Here is a 25,722-nt window from a genome sequence, read left to right on the forward strand (position 1 = left end):
TAGTGTTTGAGGGTTATTCTTTTTTGAAAGGCACTCTAAGGTTGTTACCAGTTCTGGAAAGGGTTGCACTAAGTACAGTCGGAATGTGTTGTACTAAATAATTACTTTTGAAAGCACTGTAAGCATTGAAAAATTTAGGGGCAAATGTGTAACTTTTGATACAATGAAGCACAGTAACTAAAGTTGCTTTCCTGCATCAATAGGAGAGAGTAGAACAGCTCCATATCTACTAAGGTTTAGCGCCAGTTTTGTCTTTCCCTGAGCTGGCGCACATTTGGCTGTATTGCGCCAAGGCACACACCCATGCACTTTAGTGCATGGGAATATGTGTGAGGTCAAGCATAGGTTATTGTAGTGGAAGGGTACCCTTCTGTTTAAAATCTAAGCTTTAACATAATTCAATATTTTTACTACTGTATGCTGTAAAGTGCTGAACATGCATACATTTTCAAACGTTTAGAAAATAAAGATTTTCTGATTTGTTTTGAGGAGGTGTACATTTTTGGAATAAAGTCCTATCTTCTCTTTTTTTTTTTGTAAATAAGGCTTTGCATCAAAAACCATGTATTGTAGTGAAGATCGTTATCTACCTATGTACAACGCTAAGTTAACATAACCGCGTTAAATGTTAGAAAGCCATCTTGACGCTTTTGCTGCTTTTGCACACGACACTGTAGTCACATGTTATTAAATTGAGAAATGCTTACTCGACTTTGCTTCACATGAGAACTGTCTGTTGTTAACATCCTAAACAGTGAATAGCGACCTTGGTCTGTACACAGTGTAACAGAAACAGTCTGGGTCGCTAGACGGTGCATGTTGTTGAGTTCAGGTTGATCGGCCCACTAGTTTAGCCATAACACGCACGCAGCTGCAAATACCTGAAAGTCGAATGCTTTTAATATTGCAGTGTTACATGTTTTCATGACATTCGGAAGAAGAGCGTTCCTAGGAGCAGAGCATAGCTGATCCTGTGATGTGAACTCTCTAAGCTGATCTATACGGCATGGGGTTCCCCATTCAAGCCTAGAGACCTTTTATTAGTCTAATAATACTATTAGTGTGTTAGAGAAAGGAAGGTGGCCTAGAGCCACTGTCATTTTAGTATGATTACTCCTTTCATTTTCTATGGTATTGTAACTATGCTGATGGTTTTGATTTTAATCGTTTGTCTGCTAATGTTAGCCAAACTGCTGCATCTTAGGACACGAGGTTTATAAAATAAACTCTTTAAACTTTTCCCGTGTCTCTGTTTATTCTGTTGTGGACTGGTATGAGAATAATTACGAAAAGGTGTTTCTGATTCCCACCATTCCTGAGAAATATACTAAGTCGCTTGTTCTGGGTTGTCTATACATTGGGACCGCCGAGCTAAACCTCGGATAATGAATGGGACACTGATGCTGGCCGGATAGGGGGTTCTGGGTTCTGAGGTGAGTTTTTGGTACACCGCAATTCACTGAGGGCCTGGGTTCCTGCGCATAGTTCTGCGCATAAGCAGAATCCCTGCAACAGTATGGTTGTATGGGAATTATAGGTGAGCGAGCCAATGAAAGCTAGAGCCAGACTCAAGCTTGAAGCCTGGGTCTGGCTCAGCTCAAGGTCCTGTTGGAACCTTGAGCCAATAACGAGCTGAGCTTTGGCTTCTACCAGCTACCCTCCTTCTACCCAGGATGTGGCGTTACGATCAGCGCTGCCGACTCTAGAACCAGGGAACCAGGTTTGAGTCTCTGCGTCGGCTCATCATCCGGTGATTCTGGGCCAATTACTTAATTTCCCCATGCCAATAAATAATGCATGTGATCTTTTGCAATATTATGTTATGTTATAGTGTATTTATACCGCGCACAAATACTCATGAGTGTCCTGGCGCGCAAAGTGAACGTGATCAAGTGGAACAAAGAATTTAAGTCGGCTGATTAAAAAGGAAAGTTTTAAGTTGTTTTTTAAAAAGTCTGAAGTCCTGAATATATTGTGGTTCCGAGGGAAGGGAATTCCATGCTATAGCTGCTTTAACAGAAAGGGACTGACCCCCCAGTCGCGTCCTGCGGAATCAGGGGATCACCATCCGTCGTTGGGTGGCTGAGCGCAAAGATCTGCTGGGGACATAGAAAGCAAAATGCTTTCTGATATACATTGGTCCAAGACCATGCAGGGCTCTATGAGCCAGAGTGAGGGCTTTAAATTGCACTCTGTGGGCCACAGGAAGCCAATGCATGTCTCATGGATGCTGTCTTACGCTTGATCTTCCAGAGATGTTAAACAGAAGTCTAGCCGCGGCATTCTGTATGGTTTGCAATTTTTTTTAGCAGGTAACCAGGTATGCCAATGTACAAAGCATTGGCATAGTCAATACAGGAGAGAATGAGAGCACGGGCGACCATTTCCTTGGCTGGCCTCGGTAGCAAGGGGAAGAACCTTCTAAGTGATTTAAGAGGGCTAAAGCAGACTCCAGTGAGTTTCTTGATTTGCACTGAAAACCGAAGGTCTTCTCCAAACCAGACACCCAAGTTCTTTGCTGGATCGCCCTCTGAGTTGGATCGTGGAAAGTCTGGTGGCCACAGGGTTTCTCTAAAGGCATGTGGAAACTGACCGTACAGAAGGACCTCCGGCTTGTCCTCATTGCACTTCAGTTGAGCATGTGCAAGTCACTTAAACGCACATGAAAGACATTTCTGGGCAGTTTCTGTAGACAAGTCAGAGTCCTTCCAGGTAAATAGGAGCTGAGTATCATTAGCATAAGCTATTATTTTTGCTCCCAGTTCCTCTGCCAGGAAAATCAAAGGAGTCAGATAAATATTAAAGAGCAGGGGGCTCAAAGTAGAACCCTGTGGAACTCCTGTAGACATTTTCCTGGCAGCCGATGAAAAAGGAGGCATCCAGACCTGCTGAGTGCGCTCTTCCAGAAAGGATTTCAACCAATCCCAGGCGGGGCCAGCGATGCCAATGTTTGAAAGTCGGGCGAGGAGTTGATGATGGGGCACCGTATCGAAGGCGGCAGAGAGGCAATGTAACTGGTGCTCATATAAAGCGCTCCACTACCTTTGGGATGAGTTTGTGCTATATTTAAAAACTGTAGAACAATGCACTAAGAGGTCAAAATAAAGACTTAACAGTAGGAAAGACAAATAGGTACCCATTTACAGGCTGATTTGTACAAGGTGAAACTGGAAAACCTGAATAAATTCTGGCCTACTCACTTAAATTGTGTCATCTTGGGCAAATATTTTTTTTTCCCAAACTTTTTTTCCTTCATTACCGCCTTTGAAAGCACATTCAAATATGTGAATTCAGACTAACAGTGGTAGAACATTTGTACTTCTCAGTGGAGTGCTGTAATGCGCCCTGTTAATGATAAATCTTCCACACCTTAAATAAATACACATTTTTGAATTCTGAAGAGCCTTTATCATATTTTACATGATGTTTGTTGTACATTTACATAACAAATATTTTCAGGGCTTGGCTCGTGCACGGGCTTTCTGATCCGAACCAGACCCTTGGCTCGGATCTCCCTGCTAATTTGTTTAGCCGCCCATCTCTAATGGAAATGACCATGTACAACCCATGGAACGTACCCTTGCCACAAAGTAGTGCTTAGCTCTACTTTGCTTTATGTTAGGTAGCTTTCCGATGCAAATCATGATGTGATTGGAAGAGTAAATTCCAGCATTTTTGTGACCTGGTGAAAAAAAAGTTAGTAAATTTCCCCTTGAATCTTTCTGCACATTTTCTGGCAGCGTATCTTATATTGTGTGCAGCCTGTAATACATTTTTTAATTGTCCAACATATTCACACTGTTTTCTCTCCCAAGCTAGTACCTCATAGGTCTATAAACACAAAAATCGTTAGATCCAAGCGCACCAAGCAGTTATACATACAGATACCTGAAGTAATCATATTAACCTAGAGGAAGGTGAGCTACTGAAAGCACAAGCAGGCTTGAGCCTGAAGCTGGGCCCTGGCTCAGATGGGGGTCCGTTGGAACTTCGAGCCCACAACAAGTCGAGTTTTCATGCTGCTTCAGCATGCCACCCTCACTCTACCTTCCTGCATATAAAGGTAAAAACAAAACATTAACATTTGAGGTAAAAAGGAGAGACAAATAAATACCAATTTAGTGGCTGATTTGTACAAAGTGAAACCAGAAAACCTGGATTCATCATGGCTTCCCTGCTTACCTAAATTCTGTGATATTAGGCAAATATTTTATTTTACCCATCTTCCTTTTTCTTCACTATTGCAAATGAAAGCCCCTCAAAGAGAAGAGTTCAGAGTACAAGCTGTACACAAGCTATTATATTTCCTTTAATAGACTATAATGTCACTCTATTTAAAGGTATGTGGGCTGTATAAAGGATTCAAATGACAATTGTCAGGACAGGACTGGTTCTAAGTTCATATTTAAAAACTAGCACTTTTAATAAATACTTCTCAGTGCAGTGCTATAATTTGAAGTGTTAATGTCAAATCTTCCACTGGTTAAAGCAATACACTTTTTTATTTTTTTTTATACGCTTTTTTATACTTACAGACATTTGTCTTTTGGGTTTGCCGCCTTTGGGCTACATGGTATAGAAACTAGTATAGAGTACCTTTTTGGTCGGGTCCCCCATTGCTGGCTATATTCTTATGAAGAAATAGGTCTTAAGGTAAGAATGTACAGGACAGATTGGAATAAGTCGAGGAGGAGGATAGGACAGAGTCACAACTGTATATACTCTCTTGGGTTGGCCGTCGTTTTGTTCTAGTTCTTGAGATGTCTCTTGATCAGAGCTGTTTCCTATGGTGGCTCGTACGGTACTAGCGCTTTGTCCAGAACTTCCCATAGGCCTCTGGACGTCGCCTTCCATGGGGAGTATTGCATCGCCAGGTTATCTGCTCCCCTGAGGTGAATGACCCAGTTGAGCCAGCTCTTGTAGGATGTTTTTGAGGTGTCTTTCCAGTTTGTTAGCACCAGTTTGATCGCTGCTGTCAGGAGCAGGTCCAATAGTTCTCTTTCTACCTCTGTGGGGAGGTCTGTTCGAATGAACGCTGTGGTGAGTGAAGCAAAGTTCCTTGTAATCTTGCACTTAAAGACATTGTCTATGAAGTCGATCACCTTGTCATCTTGAGTGTTGGGCATTGGAAGACCACGTGTTCCAGCTCCCCCTTCCCCATGTTGCAGTTCCAGCAGAGTGGGCTATCCCTGAGGCCTAGTGTGTGTAGGCGGGCTGGGGTCCAGAATGTTTTGTGTAGCAGCCATAGTTTGGTTTGAGCTAGAACTGGGGTGATTTTATTTCGGGTGGCTGAGGCCCACATCCTTTCCTACTCCTGTTCGTTAAGAGGGGGTTGTATAAGTGTATCTCAGTATCCCTTTGTTTTATTATTGAGTTTGGACTTGAGGGGTCATAGTGTTTTGTATAGTTTCGATGCTTGGTGGCCTAATTTATTTATGTTTGCAACGTATTGGAAGATCGAGGGCTCGGTGTCTGCTATTTTTGATTTTGTTATGGCCGTCTTTACCTTTAGAAAACTGTACAGATCTAGGTCTTCTAGTTGGTGGGATGTCTTCAGTTCAGAGAATGTGATTGGTGTTGCTTTTCTTTCTAGTTGGTGTTGGTGTGAGATGCCCTTTTGTATCCATGTGTCAAATCTGAGGGGTTTCCCCTTGTATTTGATATTGTTATTCATCCATAATGCTTCTGATGTTGAGCCCTTGATACTGACCTCCATTTTTTTTTCAAGTTTTAAGAGTGCTATTTTGGTATTCCTGAGTATTGGATTGTTTGCGTATGGGTATGCGTTTGTTGTTAGTAGGGCTAGTGGGTTCAGGTTGTTCAGAATGGCCTTTTCTACCTGAAACCACACCGGTGTGTATTCCGGTGTCTGGTCTACCCACTGTGTGCCCTGTTTAGCTAGGAAAGCTAGTTGGAAGACCTTGAAATCTGCTAGGTCCCCCCCCTTGCATTTTTGGTAGTCTTAGTTTTTTTTATACTAATCCTCGCTTTCTTGTCTCGCCAAAGGAATTTGGTGCACATTTTATCTATCTTTTGGTGGAAGTCCTCTGTTAGGAAGATGGGGAGCATGCCTGATAGATAATTTACCAGAGGCGTGATCATCATTTTTAATGTTTCAATTCGCCCCCACCATGTCATAAATTTAGGTGACCAGTCTTCTAATTGTTTCTTTATCTTTACCAATAGAAGTTTCTCATTGTGCCGTATTGTGGTTATTAGGTCACTGCCGAATAGTATCCCTAAGTATTTGATGTGGTTTGTCTGCAAGGCTAATCCTGAATCTCCCAGCACCTCCCTAGAACAGTAAATATTTAGTGGCTTGCACTCAGATTTTTCATTATTAAGCTTGTACCCTGAGAGTTCTGAGTATTCTTTCATCGTGGATATTAGCACTTTTATTGAATCATTGGGCTGCTCTGTCATTATCAGGATGTCGTCTGCGTAGGCTGCCAGTTTTATGACCACTCCCTTAAAGTTGATCCCCTTTATGTTTTCGTTCAATTTTATGTCGTTAATTAGGGGTTCAAGAGCCAGGAGGAAGAGTGACGGTGAGAGCGGGCACCCTTGTCTGGTTCCTTGTTGGAGCTTGAACGTGTCAGAGAGTGAACCATTTACGATGATGCGAGCCGTGGGGGTCTGGTATAGGGCCAATGTCATTCTGATGAAGTCATCTCCTAAGTTGAAGCTGTGCATGCATTGTTCTAGGAAAGCCCACGACACCTTATCAAAGGCCTTCTCCGCATCTAGTGCTATGGCCACTGCTAGTGTCTGTCTCGCTGAGACTTGCTCTAGTACATGACAGAATAACCGTGTGTTGTCGCTCGCCAGTCGGTTTTGCATGAAGCCGACTTGAGTGTTACTTATTATTTTTAGTAGGAACTTGTTCAGTCAGGCCGCCAGGATTTTGGCGTATATTTTACAGTCCACATTGATAAGTGATATGGGTCTATAGTTCTCTGGATGTTGGTGGTCTTTACCTTCTTTCGGTATAACTATTATTGTCGCCTCTGTCATAGATAGTGGGACATTCCCCGACTTTACTGTTTGGTTAAATACCTTTTTCAGGGTTGATGTTAGCTGGGGTAGAAAGGTTTTATAGAAGTCTGCTGTGAAGCCGTCAGGGCCCGGGTCCTTGTTTTTTTTTTAGTGATTTAACTGCCAACTCTATCTCTGTGCGGCTGATTTCTTGTCCTAGTTTTGCTGTGTCTGCCTGGTCTAGTTTCGGGAGCTTCAGTCTTTCTAGAAATCTTTTGCACACCTCCTTGTCGAATGTCTTATGCATCCTGTAAAGCTCTGAGGAAAAGTCTTTGAATGTCTTGAGCATTCCCTTGTGACTTGTGTGTGTTTTGTGTCGGTCTGTGATTGTTGAGATCGCTACCTGGTTACGTTTGTGTTTCAGGTACGATGCCAGCAGTTTCCCTGCTCTATTAGACTCGCAAAGGTTGAGAGCCTTGCATTTGTCACACCACAATCCCGCTCTCTCGCTTATGATTTTGTTATATGCATATTTTTGTTGTGTTAGGGTGAATAGAATTGTGTTGTCTTGTTTGTTGTTTATATGGTTAAGTTCTAACTTTTTTATATCTTCCTCTAGCTGATTCAACTGTAGGTTCGCTTTCTTGTTTATTCTTGCCTTGATGTTGATTATTCTACCTCTGATGGTTGATTTTAGTGCCTCCCACAGGGTATTGTTGCTAACCTCTCTGTAGTCATTGTTGGTTATGTAGTCCTCTATGGCTTCCTCAATTTCCTTTTTGTTGCCCGGGTCTCTGATGGTGTCATTCCTAAAGCGCCATCTTTTAGGGATTGCTTCATTGTGTGTGCCACTTAGTTTTAGGTTAATGGCTGAATGGTCAGAGACTAGCCTTGGTTCAATCACAGATTCTTCGATCATATGTGTGTGATTCCCTGAGATTAGGATGTAATCTATCCTCGTGTATGATTTATGAGGATTGGAGTAAAAGGTGTAGTCCCTCATGGCTGGGTGCTGTAGCCTCCATGCGTCCTTGAGATTGAATTTAGAGCACATGTTCTGTAGTACTGTGTGGGAGTTGGTGGGGTGGTATTTGCAGGGGGATTGTCTGTCTATTAGGGGGTCTAGTGGGATGTTGAAGTCCCCAGCAACGACAATGAGTTCATCTTGTGGGATTTTGTCTAAAGAATCGGATACCTCTGACCAGAAAGAGGGGTCATCTATGTTGGGACCATATATGTCTGCTACGTGAACCCTTTCTTCCCCTCTGGAGAGGTTTGTTAAAAGCAGTCTGCCCTCCTTGTCATGTGTGTGCGAGTCTATTGTTAGCCTCGATCTCTTGGAGACTAGGGTCAACACTCCCCTCTTCTTTGTGTCTGCAGGTGAGCTTGCCATCTGCACTATCCATTTGGCTCTGACTAGTTTGGTGTCTTCCTCGTCTAGTTTTGTTTCCTGTAGCAGGACTATGTCACTTTTGGACTTTGCTAAGTAATCAACTATCTTTCTGTGTTTAATGGGGTGGTTTAGGCCCTTGACATTGATGTTATTTTGAGATCTGAAGCCAGTGAGATTTTTGCTACCAGCCATTTGCTTTGCTAAGGTGTGGCAGTTCTGTATACCCAACACTCAAGGTTCTTTGCAGTTGCCCGTATCTCTGGCAATGAATCCTCCCATCTACATACATCTGAAGTAAGTCGACATTTGAATTGGTATATAAAGTTTGGAAGAAGAAAAGAATGGAAAAAGAATAGAATGAGTACCTGAGATGCACTAGCATTGCCCACCCCACCCTCCCCTCCCCCCTTCTTCATTAGGATACGGAAGGTGCGACGGCAGGATCGCCTTTCCGCCTCCCGGAGCTTATTGTCTCGTAAAGTCAAGTTGCTATACTCCCTTTGTTTTAGTACTTCACTTGTTCCTGGTGTTACCCAGATCCCCAACCAAAAGAAAGGATACTTGTAGGTCCTGAGTTTTCCAGTTTTCTGGTTTTCCTTGTTCTCCCGACTCTTTTTCCCGGGGTCATGAGGTAGCTGTTGGTGGTTATTTGAGGTAGTTGTGTTGCGTATGTTCCTTGTTTTAAAACTTTGATTTCTTTTTTTTTTTTTTTTACCCAGTATCTCCTTCGTTATTGAGTTCTGGCGACGGGCCTCTTTTTGCTGTTCCGTGGAGCGAGGTGTCCATGGGTTGTGACAGTGGTCCCTTTAGATATTTGTGTAGCTCGTGAGGGTCCGTAAAGAAGTGATTTTTTTCCTTTGTCTATTATTTTGAATTTCGTGGAAGCCACAAACGAGAATTGTATGTTCCTGTTTTTGAGTTTCTGGCGAAGAGCAAGGAATCCTTTCCTTGTGTCCACAGTGGGCTTCGAATAGTCTGGAGTTAAAATAATTTTGTGTCCTTTCCAGTTGATCTGATGGTTCCTCCGAGCGTAGTTAAAAATCTCCTCCGCGTGTTGTGATCTCAAGGGTTTGCATATGATGGGTCTTGCATATTTGGAAGTCGATGTCTTGACAGCCGGCACTCTGTAGGCCTTATCTAGTTCAAATTGTCGGTTGAACTTTAGGTTGGTGAGTTTGGGTATTAGGTCCTCAAGGAATGTGGAACAAGACCCCGCTGCATCCTCTGCCCCTTCTGGGATCCCGAGTATTCGTATGTTACCCCTTGTCTTCCATCTCTGCTGCTTGTTTTTGTAGAGCGTTCGTGACTTCTGTTAGCGACTTTACTTCTTTCCTCACGCCTTGACCAGCGTCTTCTGTGTTGCTGATCCTCTGTTCTGCTGCTGCTAGTCTGATATTCACAGAGTTCAGATGTGCTCTAACCGCAGCAATCTTCAGTTGGATTGTTTCTGTGGTGAGTTTCGTTGATTTTGCCAAGTCATGCACCTCCGCTAGTTTCTTGAGAATCGTTTCTAGCGTACTATTTATGTCCGGTCTTTGTTTGATTGGCGAGTCAGATGTCAACGGTTCTCCCTTACATTTCTTCATTTGCTGCTGATGCAGCCTGTTTTCCCTGTCAGTCATGTTCCCTGTCGTTTGCTCTCAGTGCTTCTTCCTTGCGTTGCTTTTGAGCCTTTGCCTTCGTGCCTAGGTTTCCTCAGCTCCTTAGGCTCTGCCTTTTTCCTTTTCGACTCGTTTTCCCTCCCTGCTTGGAGCTTCTGTCTCTTTTATCTTGTCGTGTCCTTGTGCCCGTGAGCGCCTCCCTTCCTCTATCTGCTGTCTGCCTCGTTCTGTCTCAAGTTTCTTTATGCTCCCTCATCTAGCGTTTGTTTGTTGTTTTCTCGCCATGTGTTGCTCCCACAGATTCTGTATATCTTTCTTTTTACTTTTGACGGTGGTTTGCCCTTGTTTGTTTTCGTTTGGGTGCTGTGTCCCCTCCTTCCTGTGTATCTCCGTGGTTTCTGTGATGTTAGTTGGTTGTCCTCAGGGGGTTGACTGTATGAGAGGTCAAGGGGTTTTGGTGTCGCGCTAGTTATATCCCCTTTCTTGGTGCACTCACAGCTTTGTTAGTGGGTTTTATTTTACTTGCTGTTTTTCCCCTCCCCCTTTTTATCCTCCTTTCTTTATTATCCTCCTTTCTTTGGTCCTCTCTTTTCGTGTTGTGCCTTTAGTTTTCCCCTACTCCCCGCTCTTTGCACTAAGTCGTTCTTTGTGCTCCGCCCCCCTCTTTTTTTTTTGCACCCGCTGATTCCTGTGCTTGCGGTGCGATTTTTGTTTAGTTTATTTTTGTATTGTTTTTGTTTCCGTTACCCTCAGCTCTGCTGGCTTAGGTCCTCCACTTATTCACTGTTTATTCACTGTTTTGCGGTAAGTTCTGGGTTTTCCCCCATCTTCCTCCTTTGTTTACTAGCGCTTTGCCTTAGTTTCACTTTTGTTTACTCTTGTTTTTCCACCCGGCGCCATTTTGTCCTTCCTCTCCCTCGCCTCGTTCACCCCCTTCCTTGTCTTTTGCTGCTCTCGGCCCGGTTCATTCAGGGTAGTGTGCGTTAGAGGAGGGGAGGAGATACGGTATGCAGGCACCTTGTGGAGGTGGGGGGGGGGGCAGCCTTCAGATCGGCACTGCTTACACTCTGCTTTAACCGCGCGTCTGCTCCCCCGCTCCCCTCTGCCCTCCGCTCACCTCCGATGTCTGTGAGCAGCTTTGTTTCTGTCTGCCGGAGGCACTGTCTTCTCCTTAGGGGCTTTCTGCCGAGCGACAGGCTCCAGTCCTTGTCGCGTTGATTGCGTCGCTTGGATCAGTTTCCTTCATTCCTTCCCATAGGCGCCATCTTAGTCATCTCAGCCTTACACATAAGAGGCTCCGCATTTCTATCTTTGCTTGTCCTCCTGAGCACTCGTACCTCCCAGAGGTGGTCTCATTCTTTGGCGTAGATGTTCCGACGGCCTGGGGTGCCTTCTTTTCTTGGTGTGCCTCGCGATTTCCGGAGTATTCTCTCTTCGCTAGCTCCGTTACGGCGCATCGGCAGGATCAGGCAGCCATTAGCTCTGCCGTCCAGGCCAAGCCCCCGCAATACACTTTTTTTTAAATGTAAAAAGACTTTACCATTTTTGAGCTGAGTCCTTAAAATAATTGCCATTAAAATCATACACCAAACATCATTTAAAATATGGTAAAGTCGCAATACACTTTATTTTAAATGTAAAAAGACTTTACCATATTTTAAGTGATGTTTGGTTATGGCAATTATTTTAAGGACTCAGCTCATGCACAGAGTCTATGAGCCAATCAGACCGTTAGCTCAGCTCTGACTCGGCTCTCCCTGTTAATTTCTTGGCTCACCCACCTCCATATTAACCAACTGAGCTTGACCCTCAGAACAATATATTTCCCATGGATAAGAGAGAACCAAATTATGTGACAGCACTGACTAAATTATGCAGCAGTAATTATCAAATTGTGCTACATGTGACACTTCTTGTGATGGTATTACTTCACTATACTGACATTTCTACATAGCCGAACACTGTATGGGCAAAGGTTTCATCTCAATAGTACCTATTTAACACCCAAAAGTTGCATATATGTTGTGCGTGGTGATCAGTAAGGGAGGGCGGAATTGCCGAAATTGACTTTCGCAAATTATCGCGAAATTGCGCAAAATCTCCGTGAGCATGCAAAACTTTCATGAAGATGCGGAAATTGCTTTTCCCGCCCGTTCGCGATGTGTTTTTGCGTGCTCGCGGGGGAAATATATCTCAAACTTGCCCATGCGGTCGCTAATGGGCACGGCCATCTTGCTCGCGATGCTTATTTCCTGTTCGCGATCGCAATGACGTGTTCGCGATCGCAAACTCTCGCGGGATAGCGCGACCGGCTACCAACAATCCAACATCTTGTGGCGCGCGTGAACAGATAGGAAAATTCGTCGGCGAATGCAGGGACCCGGTAAGTCGCGACCGCGCGCGCGAGAATGCATTTTTAAAGCGCGAACAAGAAAAATACTTCCGTTTCGCGGCAGGTTGCGAAAGGTTTGACATTTTCGCGAAAATGTCAAAATATCGCAAATTCTGCGAGTGGAACGAAATTTACCGCCCAGGCCTAGTGATCAGAATTGTGCTCTTACCATGTGGTTTTGCTGCTCGTATGCATGAATTTGAGGTTAAAAGGAGTACGAGATTGGTTGCTCTTCTAGACTGATACTAATATATGGATGGATAGACGTGTGTGAGTTGTGAGTGCCTTGTGGCATATGTTTGGACTATTTTGGTATGAAGTGAAGGGTACCTACATTCAGAGGTGCAAACCCAGTGTTTTGATGCAGTTATAAGTCCCATAAGTTCACACAATCACCCTTACAGGAGCTTCCGTATAAGGAAAATGCGCCATGCACTTGCAGTGCAACAGGGCCAACAGCACCCACAATACACTTTGTTAAACACAACTACTACCTGGAATAGAAAGAGCGGATGGACATGGAGGGCAGCGTCATTAAATAAAATCATTAATAGAACCTGATAATAGAATAAAAATTTTCATTAAAGATTCTGAATAGTGTCTTATGTAATGAATGGTTTCAAAGTGCTGAGAAAATGAAAAAAATAAAACAATAACATCTATATGCTGTCATAAAAATGTATGTTACAGCTACTTGGGATTCACATGGTTTAGGAAAGCGCTATAGAAATGCCAATATAATACTACAATGTAGCTGTCTTGCTCATTTATTTTTTAAGGGACACTTTCATAACCTCTCCTTTGTAGTAGTTAAGAGTGTGACAAGATACTGTTGCAGTGTGGTTGGCAATGGGGAGAGATACGCTACTGGAGCCATTCATCCCAGTTTATCTGTTCTCAACAAATCTTAAATTGGCACCTTCCTTGCAAGTGGCTGAAGAGAGAGGTAGACCCCAAGCGGCACAAGAAGCAATTAAAAAACAAAGCCACCTCTACTTTTAAAAGGCATTTGAATATCGTGTGAAGAGTCCAGGGCAGGAGGCGGGTGGCGCAGGAGATCTGAAGCCCTTTTAGTGCAATGGGCGCTGGGTGCTTAGATTGGGGAAACGGGGCATGCTGACTTTAAGCATGCAGCTGTTTAAACTTCATTCGTGTTTTCAGTGCCCATGCTTTTTTAATGGACTGAAAAACGAGTGAAGTTTAAACAGGGGCGGTCTCTTTTTAAACTTCTGAGTTGTTTGTCCCCACTTGTCCCCTACCTCCAAAACATGGGGGGGGGGTAAATGCCCCGCGACCCCACAATTCCTACGCCCATGCGTGTGTTAACAGGAACACATCGCCTCTCTACATGGGCGTCCGCAAGGGGGGGAAAGGAGGGGCGCTTGCCCCCACCCCCCTGGAATGCTCCTCCTTGCCCCCCCTGCGGCCACCCATGCTTTTACGGACGCCTTTTGTCAGTAATTACGGGCCCTGCAGGAAGCAGAGCTGTTCCCTGCCAGAGGCCCCAACTCCCTGATTGGGCGCCTCGCACTCCTCCTCACAGCCCCTCCCGCCCATTGTCATTCTGTCTGTAGCTGATTATCACAAACAGAATGACAATGGCCAGTTTGAGCTGCGCGCCACAAGCACGAGTGGTTAGGTCTGGACACGAAGACCTCCTTTTAACACTCTGTAGCTTGAGAGCAAGGGGTCTTCTGAATGAAGTTCTGGGGGGAGTCGATGCATTATTATCCCAAGTCTAAAATTGAGGTTCCAGCATAGCCCGGATTTCAGATCCCACTAAAACGTACACAGACTCGTGTCAATAACATATCTATCTGCCAGTATGCACCCTATCATGTCTGGCAGGACGTCCCGACCCTGTGTTTCACTACCTCATATCCCTCTGCACCCCACTCTCACTGCCTCATATCCCCCTGTACCCCACTCCTCGTGCTCAGGGACGGCTCGAGGGCGGTGCGACCGGTGCCACCGCACCGGCTGCTGACTTCGTGTAGGGGGCCCTAATATGATGATTTTAAAAGCACCTGCTTCTATCCTGGACTCCTAGAAATTTTCAGCCACCAATAAAAATGTCTAAATGACTGCAGTGATTAATGCACTTCCTTAGAGAGAGAGAGGGAGGAAGAGATCAAAGTTTTGTGTAATGGAAGTTTCTACTCATCCTAAGGTAGCGCAGAGGGTTACTGTGCTTGCTGCAAAGAACGTGCAGCTCACAAAGTGCGTATAATGTAATGTAAATAGGTCAGTGGGTCACACTTTTGTCAGAGAGACCATATTGTTGATAACTCTTTATGAGTTAAAATCCTAATGTGGAACAGTGAGCAAAAAACTGTTATCAAAGATGCATGCAAACTGGGCTAGGGCGTTATGATTTCCCCCAGTTCATTATCCTAATGGGTTAATTTGGGTAGAAATCAATTCTTATTAATAAAGACAACCCCCCATCCATGGTGCTAGGTTTTAAATTCTAGGTTTCTGATTCTCCTGACCAAGCACTCTTAAACTATCCTGCCTACCTGTATGGATGACATGTGACTCTTACACCTTCTTGTCCTCTCTCTTATGTAACATTTCCTATGCACTGATTTACACACTTATGATTGATTGTCTCTATGTAATCTGTGTGATGTAAAGTGTTCTGAGACCTTACACTGATAGGAGCGGCGCTATAAAATGAATTAAATGCACCTGAGACTGAATGGTTACGGAGGCTTGAGGGGCGCTGTCAAAGGATGATTATGAAGAACCTGTAGTGGAGGTGGTCATTGGGGTGCCAAAAAGCATTGTCGCACTTGGGTCCACGAGCACTAAAGCCGGCCCTGCCTGCGCTCACTGCCTTATATCCCTCTGTAACCCACACCTCGCGCTAACTGCCATGACATATCCCTCTGTACCCTACACCTTGCGCTAACTGCCACAACATATCCCTCTGTACCCCGCACCTTGTGCTCACTGCCACAACATATCCCTCTGTACCCCGCACTTCGCACTCACTGCCACATATGCCTCTGTATCCCACTCCTCACACTCACTGCCTGATCGTTCATTTTACCCTGCCATTCATCTTCTACGTGTTCTCTCCCCTTCCACTCTTTCTACCTCTGTTCACCCCTTTACTTCTTTTTGTACCTTACTTCTTTCTCAATATCTCTACTTCTTTTCCTCTTCAGTAACATCTGTGACACATCTCTGCACTTCCTTTATATCAACGCACCCCTCTACCTCACCTGTCTACCTCAGTCTTTATTATTCCCTCTTCCTCAGCTGTCTCTACCTGTCTCTGACACACCTCTCCCTCTCTCTGCCTGGCCCTCTCACGTTCTACGGCTGCGTTATTCTCCCCTCTCCATCTTTGATTTACCTGTCTCTGCTCCTGAATCTTTTTCTTCTACACCTCACTTCTTTGTCTACCCTTCACACCTCGCTACCCTTCTGTTTGCCTCACTACGGTCTTTACCCGACCCACCTTCAGTGCCTCTTCCCATTTCGCTTCACTCCCTCACAGCGCTCTCCTAGCATGCATCTGTTTCTCCCCTCACCACCATGCCTGCCTCTACCCCGCCTTACCTTTCTAACCAGCCTAACTTTCTACCTTCCTGTTATTCCTGGTAGTGAACCTTTCATTTCACCCCTCCGGTTGTATTACCTACGCATTCAAATTGAGTAGGTCATTGCTGTGCTCCCAACCCGACATCGAGACCCAGTCCCCTAGCCTCTCAACATGCCCAGATATAACAACAAGCTTTGGCATAGCCAATTGGTCTCGCCTTTGGGACCTGCTGCAGAACTAAATACTTATACTGCCGGCATCATACTTACCCAGCGCCAAGACGCCTTGGCAAAAGTGCGCTATATAAGTTCTTCAGTCAGTGAGTCAGTCATAAGGTCCCAAAGGCGAGACCTATTGGCTATGCCAATGCTTGTTTTTCTCAGGTTGGCCTGAACATTACCCGATCCTGATTGTCTGCCATTTTAGCCCCGCCCCTATTGATTAACATTAGCCACGCCCCTTCATTTGCCAGGTTCGCCCCCCCCCTGGAAAAATTTCTGCGGACGCCCATGCCTCTCTATACAGCTAGCGCTAAATTACGCTGCCCTTAAATTGTATCTGGATGTATCTATCGGCCATGCATACTCTGCTGGCCGGAAGTACACGCATGCCTACTCAGCTCCTCCCTGGGGGCGTGGTATTCGGGAGGAGGCGGGAGTGCAGGGGCAAGGCGTGATGCTGTGAGAGTTCCGTGTTGAATGTTGTTGGAATCTAAGCTGCTGGCTTGTGTGATCCTGGGTTTTGCTGTGTTTTACCATGGTTGTGCTGAAGGGGATTCCTGCCGTGCTCTCCCCGGAGCTGCTCTTCGCCTTGGCCGGAATGGGGCACGGCGATGAGATCGGTAAGAGACGGGTCACAGGTAAACAGCTGTGCTCGTGGCCTGGTAGCTCTCGGGATTCCCCTGTGTGAATCCTCTAAATCAGAACCAGCGAGAAGTGCCTGGTGCCGTATTCGACACAGCAGCCCACACATAAATGCAGGCTGCAGCACTGCCCAGTGAACGGCCTCAAAAGACAAGTTACAACGTTGTCATTTCTGTTTCGCTCTATTTAATCATGTAGTTAAGTTGCTAGCACTCGTGGAGTTGTCGTTTGATGCATGTATTAAATATTTTTTTCGTTTAATTATATTGTCATGCCAGGACCCAAATATTTTAAGAACACACAGTGGCTTCGACTTATTTGAAACTGGGCCTAATGCAGGAGGGGTCCTTCAGCTAAGGGTGACTTTTTAACCACCTTCACTTTGAATGTTGACAGTTTAGGCCCATGCTTCTCGTGCCCGCGAAAATACTATTGCCCTTGTTCAAAGTGCTGTTGGCCAAAGGAATTCAAGTCGGGCATTAGATGACCCTCGTAACAAGATGGCCAAGTTTGGAGCTATGCACGAGGTGCCACTGGGGCCCCATCTGAGATGCATGGATCAGGCCGATGTCCATCTTGGATTGGGACCCTGACGGGCAGCAAGTAGTGTGTCCTGGAGCCTGCTACTGTTGTGCTGCACGAGTTAAGTGTTAGGAGCTCCCACAAGCTGGCACAGTTCAGGTGTCTTCACTAGATAAGGAAATTGAGTGACTTGTTAATCTCAGGGCTTGGGTCCTCTGCTCACCATGAATGAGCATTATATATCACTGATCAGAACATATCGCTGCATTCTGGGAGTTGTAGTAGTCTTGGTTCCTTTTAATTTAGCCAAAAGGACCTGCACACCTAATATCAATGATGTGTAAAAGCAAAGTCCAGGAATAGAAAAGAGGTGTGTACGCAACGCCAGCCATCTGGTCACTAATCTTACCACATAGACACTGCGCTAGATACCACACTGCTATTTGTACAGACTTGGAACTACTAGAGGAACTGGATATACCCAATCTTTACAACTCTGAGCATCTTCTAACCAATGAAGCGCATGGGTGTCACCCAAACCTAAAAATCAAAGTATTGTTCAATCAGCAAACACCAGACTCGGTAAGAGTTCAGAGAGGTGCACAGCCTCCTCCTTTTATATGGCATCTGGAGGTACTGGGTGAGCGGGACGACATGAAACGCAGTGTGGAGACTCGGACGTGCTTGAAGTCAACTAAGTGTATGACCTCACAGACCTTTCTAAAGACAGCGTTCTACCCACTGGTGACCCTAGAACAAACTAGATTCAGGTTTGGGAACTTCCACTAATCTGATAAAATGCATAGGTTGCCTTCTGGTTTTTTAGGTCTCGCCTGATCCAGCGCTTGCGCTGATCTGGCCGAGACATTTTGTATACAGGCTTTTCAAAGTGCTGCCGTGGCCTAAAGCTTCAGTGAACGTGCACGCGCGCAGCGCCATGTGTCCTTACTCCGTTGCACGCGATCGTAATCTCGATCACTTTAACTTTTGTTGCCAAAGCTTGTGTATGTATCGCGTCTGCTTCACTTTCGCGGCATCGTGGCCAATGCTTGTTTGGTTGTTGCATATGCTTCCTATACACGACTGTGTGCTTAATTAAGGCCACATTCAGGGATTTCTTACAGCGTGAACGATCTTCGAGTAAACAATTAACATCCCACCAGGGAGGTTCTATGCAGTCGAGGCCAGACCGATACCAAGGCAACCTCTTGAGCTCTGCAATTCATGATTCTGTAAGAACAGCTTGTAACTTTGTTTGGTTTCATCATTAGTCAGTTCCGATTTTATCTACAGTTTCATGACTCTCCACGCACTAAAATCTCTGTTTTAATTATGGTGTCCAGTTTAATGACGGAGGATCGTGATTTTATCACCCCCTGGTTTTTATGAAGGGTTTCTTGGTTTGGTGGCTGGTTTCATGATGTTATACAGAATCTCAGAATTTTTCTAGGGACTCTTGGCTGAATTGAGGATGATTGTTTTTCATCATACTTTGCTGGACTCCTCTCGTTGGGTAGGGCCCATCCATATATGTTTTGCTTTATAGAGGCTTGTAAGGTAATGTGATACATGCATGACCAGAGACGAAGCTGAGGCATCATGATTACGTCAAAACTTGCCAGACAGTGCAGCTATCTGGGTGCGGGGACTTGCCGATAGCAACACATTGCTTTCCACTAGCTTTTTGTTTGACACTCTTATTTTTTTGCCCCATCTTCGATGGTTTTTATTTGTGTTAGCCTGTCCTTGCTCCTAGCCTAGTTATCTCTCCAACTCATTTAAATATTCTGCAAGTGTCGGATTTTCGGGAACTTTCTTCTTTTTCTAAAAGCCCTCCATGAGAGTGCACGTGTTTCCCCCATGCTTTGCGTATGCTTTTATTACTGGGGGACGGGCTACCCACATTTCCTGCTTGTTTTTTTTTCTTCAACGCAGTGCTGTGTGGTATGTTAGTATCCCTCGAATGCAAACACCAGACTGTGAATAAAGGACACAACATCATTTAAAACAAAAAACCCACTGTACAACTAAATCTGTACAACTGTAATCTGTACAACTAGTATCAATAAATGCGTTTTCTAGAAGTGAACCACTCCAGAATTGTCAAGTGTCCCACTCAATAACTGTCAGCTATGGCTTTTGCGACTTGAGTGATCGCCATTCAGATACCGAGAGGAGCCATCCTGTGCATGTGCATTTTGTATGGACATTTTTATGTTGCAAGTACCTTATACTGCTGGCATAATGTAAAACTCTTTTTTTGCAAGCTCAAGCAGAGCTGTCATTTTGGCTCGATGTTAGCATCTTTATTGCTGCCGTAACTGAAGAGATAACGTGATTTCTGTTTGACAGCATTCCTTTCAGATCTGCCAGAACACTGAACAGAAATACTCAAAGCTGTCTGGTACTTGCTTCTTATGCTGCTGTTAAAAGTTTCAGTTAAAAAGTCGTTTTCCGGTCCTACCTTTGACTTTTAAAGAAACAGGGGGGCCGTAATTTAAATAAAAAACAAATAAACAGGGAAACCTGAAGGGCTGCCTTCTTCAATGACTGAGGAATGTTGTTTTCTTTTTCTTACTTTTTTAAAGAGAACAAATATGGAGTTTTTTCTTTATTGTATATGTCTGCAGATAGTTGCTTTACTTACTTATACATTTTATGCTATTTTGTATTTGTATGTATTTCAAGGTGAAGCTTCTTTTACCTGAGGTCCTTTGCTGGAGTATATATGCACTGCCTTGCTTTTCCCCTCACTCTCCTTCCTTCTGCCTCACACTTCTCTCCTCCTCACTCTCCGTCCTTGTGCCTCACGCTGCTCTTCTCATCACTCTCCGCCCTTGTGCCTCATGTTGCTCTTCTCCTCCACACGCTCTGTCCTTGTGCCTCACAATGCTCTTCTCCTCACTCTCCGTCCTTCTACCTCACGCTGCTCTTCTCACTCTCCTTCCTTGTGCCTCACACTGCTCTTCTCCTCACTCTCCATCCTTGTGCCTCACACTGCTCTTGTAATCTCTCTCCGGCCTTGAGCTGCTCTTCTCCTCACTCTCCGTCCTTCTTCCACGTGCTGCTCTTCTCCTTACTCTCCTTCCTTCTGCCTCGCGCTGCGATTATCCTCACTTTCCTTCCTTGGGCCTCACGCTGCTCTTCTCCTCACTGCCCTTCCTTGTGCTTCACGCTGCGATTATATTCACTCTGTCCTTCTGCCTTGATCTGCTCTTCTCCTCAGCCTCAGTGTCTGTCCTTGTGCCTCACGCTGCTCTCCTCCTCACTCTCCGTCGTTCTGCCTCACGCTGCTCTTCTCCTCCACACTCTCCGCCCTTGTGATTCATGCTGTTTTTCTCCTCCTCACTTTTCTTCCTTGTGCCTCACACTGCTCTTCTTGTTCATCTCCTTCCTTGTGCCTCACGCTGCTGTTTTCCTCACTCTCCGTCCTTGTGCCTCCGGCTGCTCTCCTTCTCACTCTCCTTCCTTGTGCCTCACTCTTCTCTTCTCCTCAATCGCCTTACTTTTGCATCATACTGCTCTTCTCCTCCTCTCCTTCCTAGTGCTCCACAAATAACAATGCCAATCCAACCCAAAATATTCTCCTACACACCACATACAAGCACTCCATAACACACGGGTACAAAACATCGCCATTTACAACGTCAAAAGCTCGAAATCAAACAAATGCGAGACCTATTGCATTTCCAATGCTTGTCTTTTATTGCAGGAGTTCTTGACAGTACCTGAAATTGTTTGTCTTGTGCATCAATTAGGCCATCTACCCCCTAAGGCACAGCACACAGTTCAGTATATCATGAGTAGTGTATGTCAAGTAATTGTCTCAATCCTCCTTTACCATATTAAGATGGCCACAGATAAGGTTACCGTACAGACGTTCAAATTGGTTAAAAATGAGTGAACATCAACCATGGCACGAGAATTCCCTCTCCTATCATTTTTTGCAAACTTAGTTCCTGAACTTTTTAGACCACGGCCAACTTTTTCAGAACAGCAAACATTTGTGAACCACCTACCTGCAATGGACATGAGGAGCGGCGAGTTTTGAATGTAATAAATCTTCGGGTGGTAGTGCATTGTCATTTACAGAAAGCACATTCTCAATTAAAATGGCCACTACATTTGCAAAGTCACACAATTATATTGATTAAACTATGTAATATATAGAACTCAAATGGTAATGTGTGGAAATGAGGTTTCTGTGAATTTTTATCATTTGGGCATCATTCATTTACGTGGCTTTATTTGTTTCGAGCCTGTTAAAATCTGTTTCCAGCGCACTTCAGAAATAAAAAAAAAAGTCCTTCCTTTTTGCTTTCCTAACTTGTGAATGCATACAGTTAATTTATAGGTAATTGGAGTGTGTTGCAAAAAACCGACATCCTAAGATTGTCACATGATTCACTTTAAAAACGCATCTTGCTGTGCAGAGAAACAAAAGTAAACACCCAAACTATGTTAAATTAGTAAGCAACAACTTTTCAGAAGACCTAGCCTGTCATTTGACTATGTTGTTGTTGAAGCACTGTAAAAGTGACTAGGTAAACAATTTAAAGGCATCTTTGTTTATTGGTTAAACTTTCCCTTCCCACCAAAAATTGTCTTGCGACCCACAGTTTGGGAAATACTGCTTAACAATTCTTTGTTGCAATGATAAACCAATTCAGCGACCTGGTGGTGGGATGACATGGAGGAATGGGAATTTACCTTACACAACCTATATAGCTGTCATTCAGCGTGACTTGATGATATTTCCAACCTAGGGTACTTAAAAGAGAAGAATCCATTCATAGCTATTCAGAGAAATGGCCTGGTCAAGATTAGAATGCACATTTAAGTCATAAGTGTGTCCAAAGGACAATAAGTTGACAAACAATAATCCCCACCCTTTCAGAGGAAACTCCAACCTCTGGAAACAGTATTCAGTGACTCCTTAACTCTCTTGTTTTCACCCCACTCATTCGGCAGGTTGAGGAGGCCCTGAAAACATATCTTTATGTATGTTCATACCCGACCTATATTACAAGAGATACTACCTTCCCCTTGTTTCCCTGGCTTCATGGTGCAGCAGCATCCGAAGTACCTTTAGAACACCTGGGTTCCAGTGAGGAACCCGACTTTAGGATCAGAGGATTCCCTAAAGAGAAGTCCATCTTCCTATACAACCTTGTAGCACTGAACAGCTTAGTATTTGGCTGCACATCTGCTATCAGTGGCTGTCCCACCAGCGTAGTCAGTATAAAGTTTAAAAACAATATTGCAAAAAACTAACTCCCCACAAAATATTAAGTTTTTATGAAAAATATCAAATATTAAAAATGTTAGCTGTTTTTAGTTAAATATGCTAGTTTTATGGTAAATGAACTGAGTGTTTCCAAGATTCAGGTTACATGAGTAAGGGCGTAACAGCTCAATCGTACTGCAGTATCCAGCAAGAGACAACTCTTGCAGCTCTGGTAGGCTCCTGCAATTAAGGACCTGGTATCCTGCAGGGAGCTTAGTCTCCATTCAAACAGGAACAGGTAGTCACTAACTGTGCCAAAAGGAAAGTACTTTGGACCTCTTTCTCATGGCACATGTTGTCAATCCCGGGAATTAGATTGGAGATCCACTGACGTCATCCTTTCTTATGTGGCCCTTTTTAACACGCCCAAAGCAATAGTCACTGTTCAGGAACTTGGCATCTCGGCACGCAATGATTATCTGGCCCTGATGGGAAGTCGTATTCTCCCTAGCTTTCTGCCCCTACTGGGAGGGCATAGAATTTCAGTGGACTTCTTTTCTGACTTCTATAAAAGAATATGGGCTGCCTTGGTCCACTTTAGAAAAAATCCACTGTGTTGTCTACTGTGATGTTGATACGAGAAACTATTATGATTGCTAATCTTGAGTATAGTCCCATCTCTCTCGCCCGCTTGCTCTGCAGTCCTGTTGACTTGCACTCCACCCAATTGCTTCACCTTTTTGACATGTCATCCTTTCACCTAGAAGCGTGTATCATGCTCATGCTTCACCGCTTAGAGCGAGAAAGCAAAAGACACACAATTGATGGACGGAATGCAGAACAAATCAAAACATTCACCCCCAGTCAAGAGATCTGGGTTAAATCCATCATTCTTTTGCTCACCATGCCACCCCAGTTTAGACCTGGCTATATACAAATCAGTCTTGATCCTGTGCCCTTGCTGCAGCGTTAATCATTTTCAGTAGAATATAGGAAATGGCAAGGGTCACTCCAGATATATGGAGCATTCCTTATGGAAGAACAGTCAAAGAAGGGGCAGAATAGAGCCTAAAAGGTCATATGAGGAACATAAAACTGAGGCGGACATTAGTGAAGCAGCTGCAGTGCGGAACATGTGGAGAAGGGTGTAATGGAAGATAAGGAAATGTATATGATGCGGTTGCATCTGGGGAGGGTATGTCTTGCAGATCAGTGTAGGTGGTCTGTTGTGCTTTGATGAAAAGTCTAGTTAAGAGATTGATTGAATGGCGACTTTAAATGTGAGTAGGAAGTTAAGGATTCAACAGCGATATGGTGAACATAATTCAGAGGGGTTTATGAAATACTTAAAACAGTGAGGATTAAGTATGTATCATTGAAAGTTGTGGCCAGGGTGGGAAATTTAGCTGTGGGTGGCAAAAGAAATACTATGATCATGGGGCAAGGAAGGAAGTGCTTTGAGGTAAGGTACAAGGCAAGTGGACCTGAGTATTTGCATCTTATCCTAATTTAATATTCTTGAGACTGATGGTTTGATGCTCTTCTGACACTATTTTTGATGACCGTAGTTTTTGATGGCATTAAATGTGTTGGTCGGCAAGCTTGGTTAGCCAGATTTGTTTGACATGTTTAGATTCACACGGTAGATTGGAGAGGCATTCTCCAAATGGGTCTTGTGTGACTAGAGGGGGAGATGCCATTGGTACTGGCCTAAAATGAAAACAAGCCCTGACAAATCCAATAGGTCATAGCTGATTTAGGTTTGTTTTCTAACAGCTGTAAGTGGTAATACTTTGTAGCAGTGGTGCTGTGTGTTTTGCAGTAGGGTGCACAGACTATCAGATTGTCGGAGGCAAGGATGGGATTAAGCGGAAGTTGGGCAGACAGCTAAAACCAACAGACTGCATTTGACTGGGATGTTGGGAACAGTGGTGTAGCTAACACATCCAGTGAGGGGAACTGGTCTTCTGTGACTATCCCCTGTGCTCCTGCTACTATGCTAGTGATTGGTAGGGAGAAACCTCTCTCCCTGGCTGTAGGGAGGAACCTCTCTCCCCAGCTGTAGGGATAAACCTCTCTCCCCGGCTGCTGTCTATGCCCACACGGACATAAAGTGGATAATAGGCCTGGGCAACTTCAGGGTGGCACTTTAACTGCTGGTTTGAACTGCATAGCATAAAGAAACAAGTATGTATACATACCCCTGTGAATTCTGAGTGACTACAAAGTGGGCTGCTCCAAAATGACATTCCTAAACAAGACACATGTGAAGGGGGTCATCCAAAAACCCATGTATTGTGCATTATTTTATTCACTGCGTCAGCCTGGAGAGACATCTTAAGCTGTCTGTTGTACATACTTCTTAAAAAGCCAGGATTCTTGAATAACCAAATAACAAATAATAATCGGGAGACTTGTAACAAGCACTCTATATAACAAATTATGAGATCACCCAGAGCAAAAAAGACTTAAAAAATGAAAGCAAAGAGACCTCTAGCTCACTTCAAACGGGTAAGAGGGAAGCTGCAGCCCCACACAATGAGTTGCAGAGGTAGTCAGAGCAGCCCACAAGAAAGGAGATCCATCTGCCTTCAACAAGGAATGGCACCCAGACTCCAACAAGGGCTGGCAGCGTACACAGAACACTGGAGACCAACTTGCACAAGAAAAGTAAAAACAGCTTGCCGCAGACAGTAGAATACAGCTTTCCTACATCCCTGAATGAGAAATCTCTCATGCCGCCCAAAAACGACTCACACACACAACACAGGACAGATCAGTCAAACTACTGCAGTGCCCTGTGTCTTGAGTTGTCAGATAATCATCACATAAATGTAATATAATTAAAGGGCCCACATATTTCCTTAGGAGCCCAGTGCTGCCATCTGCCAGGGTGGACACATACCAAGGCTGCCTCATCCTGATTAACCTCACACCTCTTAATTCCAACACCCCACACCTCACGTGTCTTTATCTCACTCTTGCAGTTTATTTCTTTTCATAACTTTCACCCTCCTCCGGGTCAAATTCAGATAATGAAAATAAGTCTTGGTCTCCAAAAATCAGTGCTAGACACCACCACCTGCAACCACCGGCACAAATTAAGGCTTTGTGCTTTTGTATATGATACCTTGCTATCATAAATATGGCAGAACATGTTCTATGAAGCCTACCAACATCATCCATGCATTGAGTT

General features: G+C 44.4%; 1 protein-coding gene across 1 annotated transcript in view; it reads left to right on the forward strand.

The window, feature by feature from the left end:
* The first annotated feature begins 16,547 nt into the window (after window positions 1-16,547).
* FUOM (fucose mutarotase) overlaps window positions 16,548-25,722 on the forward strand; it is a 54,150-nt gene continuing 44,975 nt past the window's right edge. The window contains exon 1 of the mRNA XM_085607913.1: window positions 16,548-16,755. Coding sequence (XP_085464039.1) covers window positions 16,671-16,755 — 85 coding nt within the window. The 5' untranslated portion in view covers window positions 16,548-16,670. The remainder of the gene's footprint in view (window positions 16,756-25,722) is intronic.

The sequence above is a fragment of the Triturus cristatus genome, chromosome 1_2 (genome assembly GCF_964204655.1).
Source record: "Triturus cristatus chromosome 1_2, aTriCri1.1, whole genome shotgun sequence".
NCBI classification, from domain to species: Eukaryota; Metazoa; Chordata; class Amphibia; order Caudata; family Salamandridae; genus Triturus; species Triturus cristatus.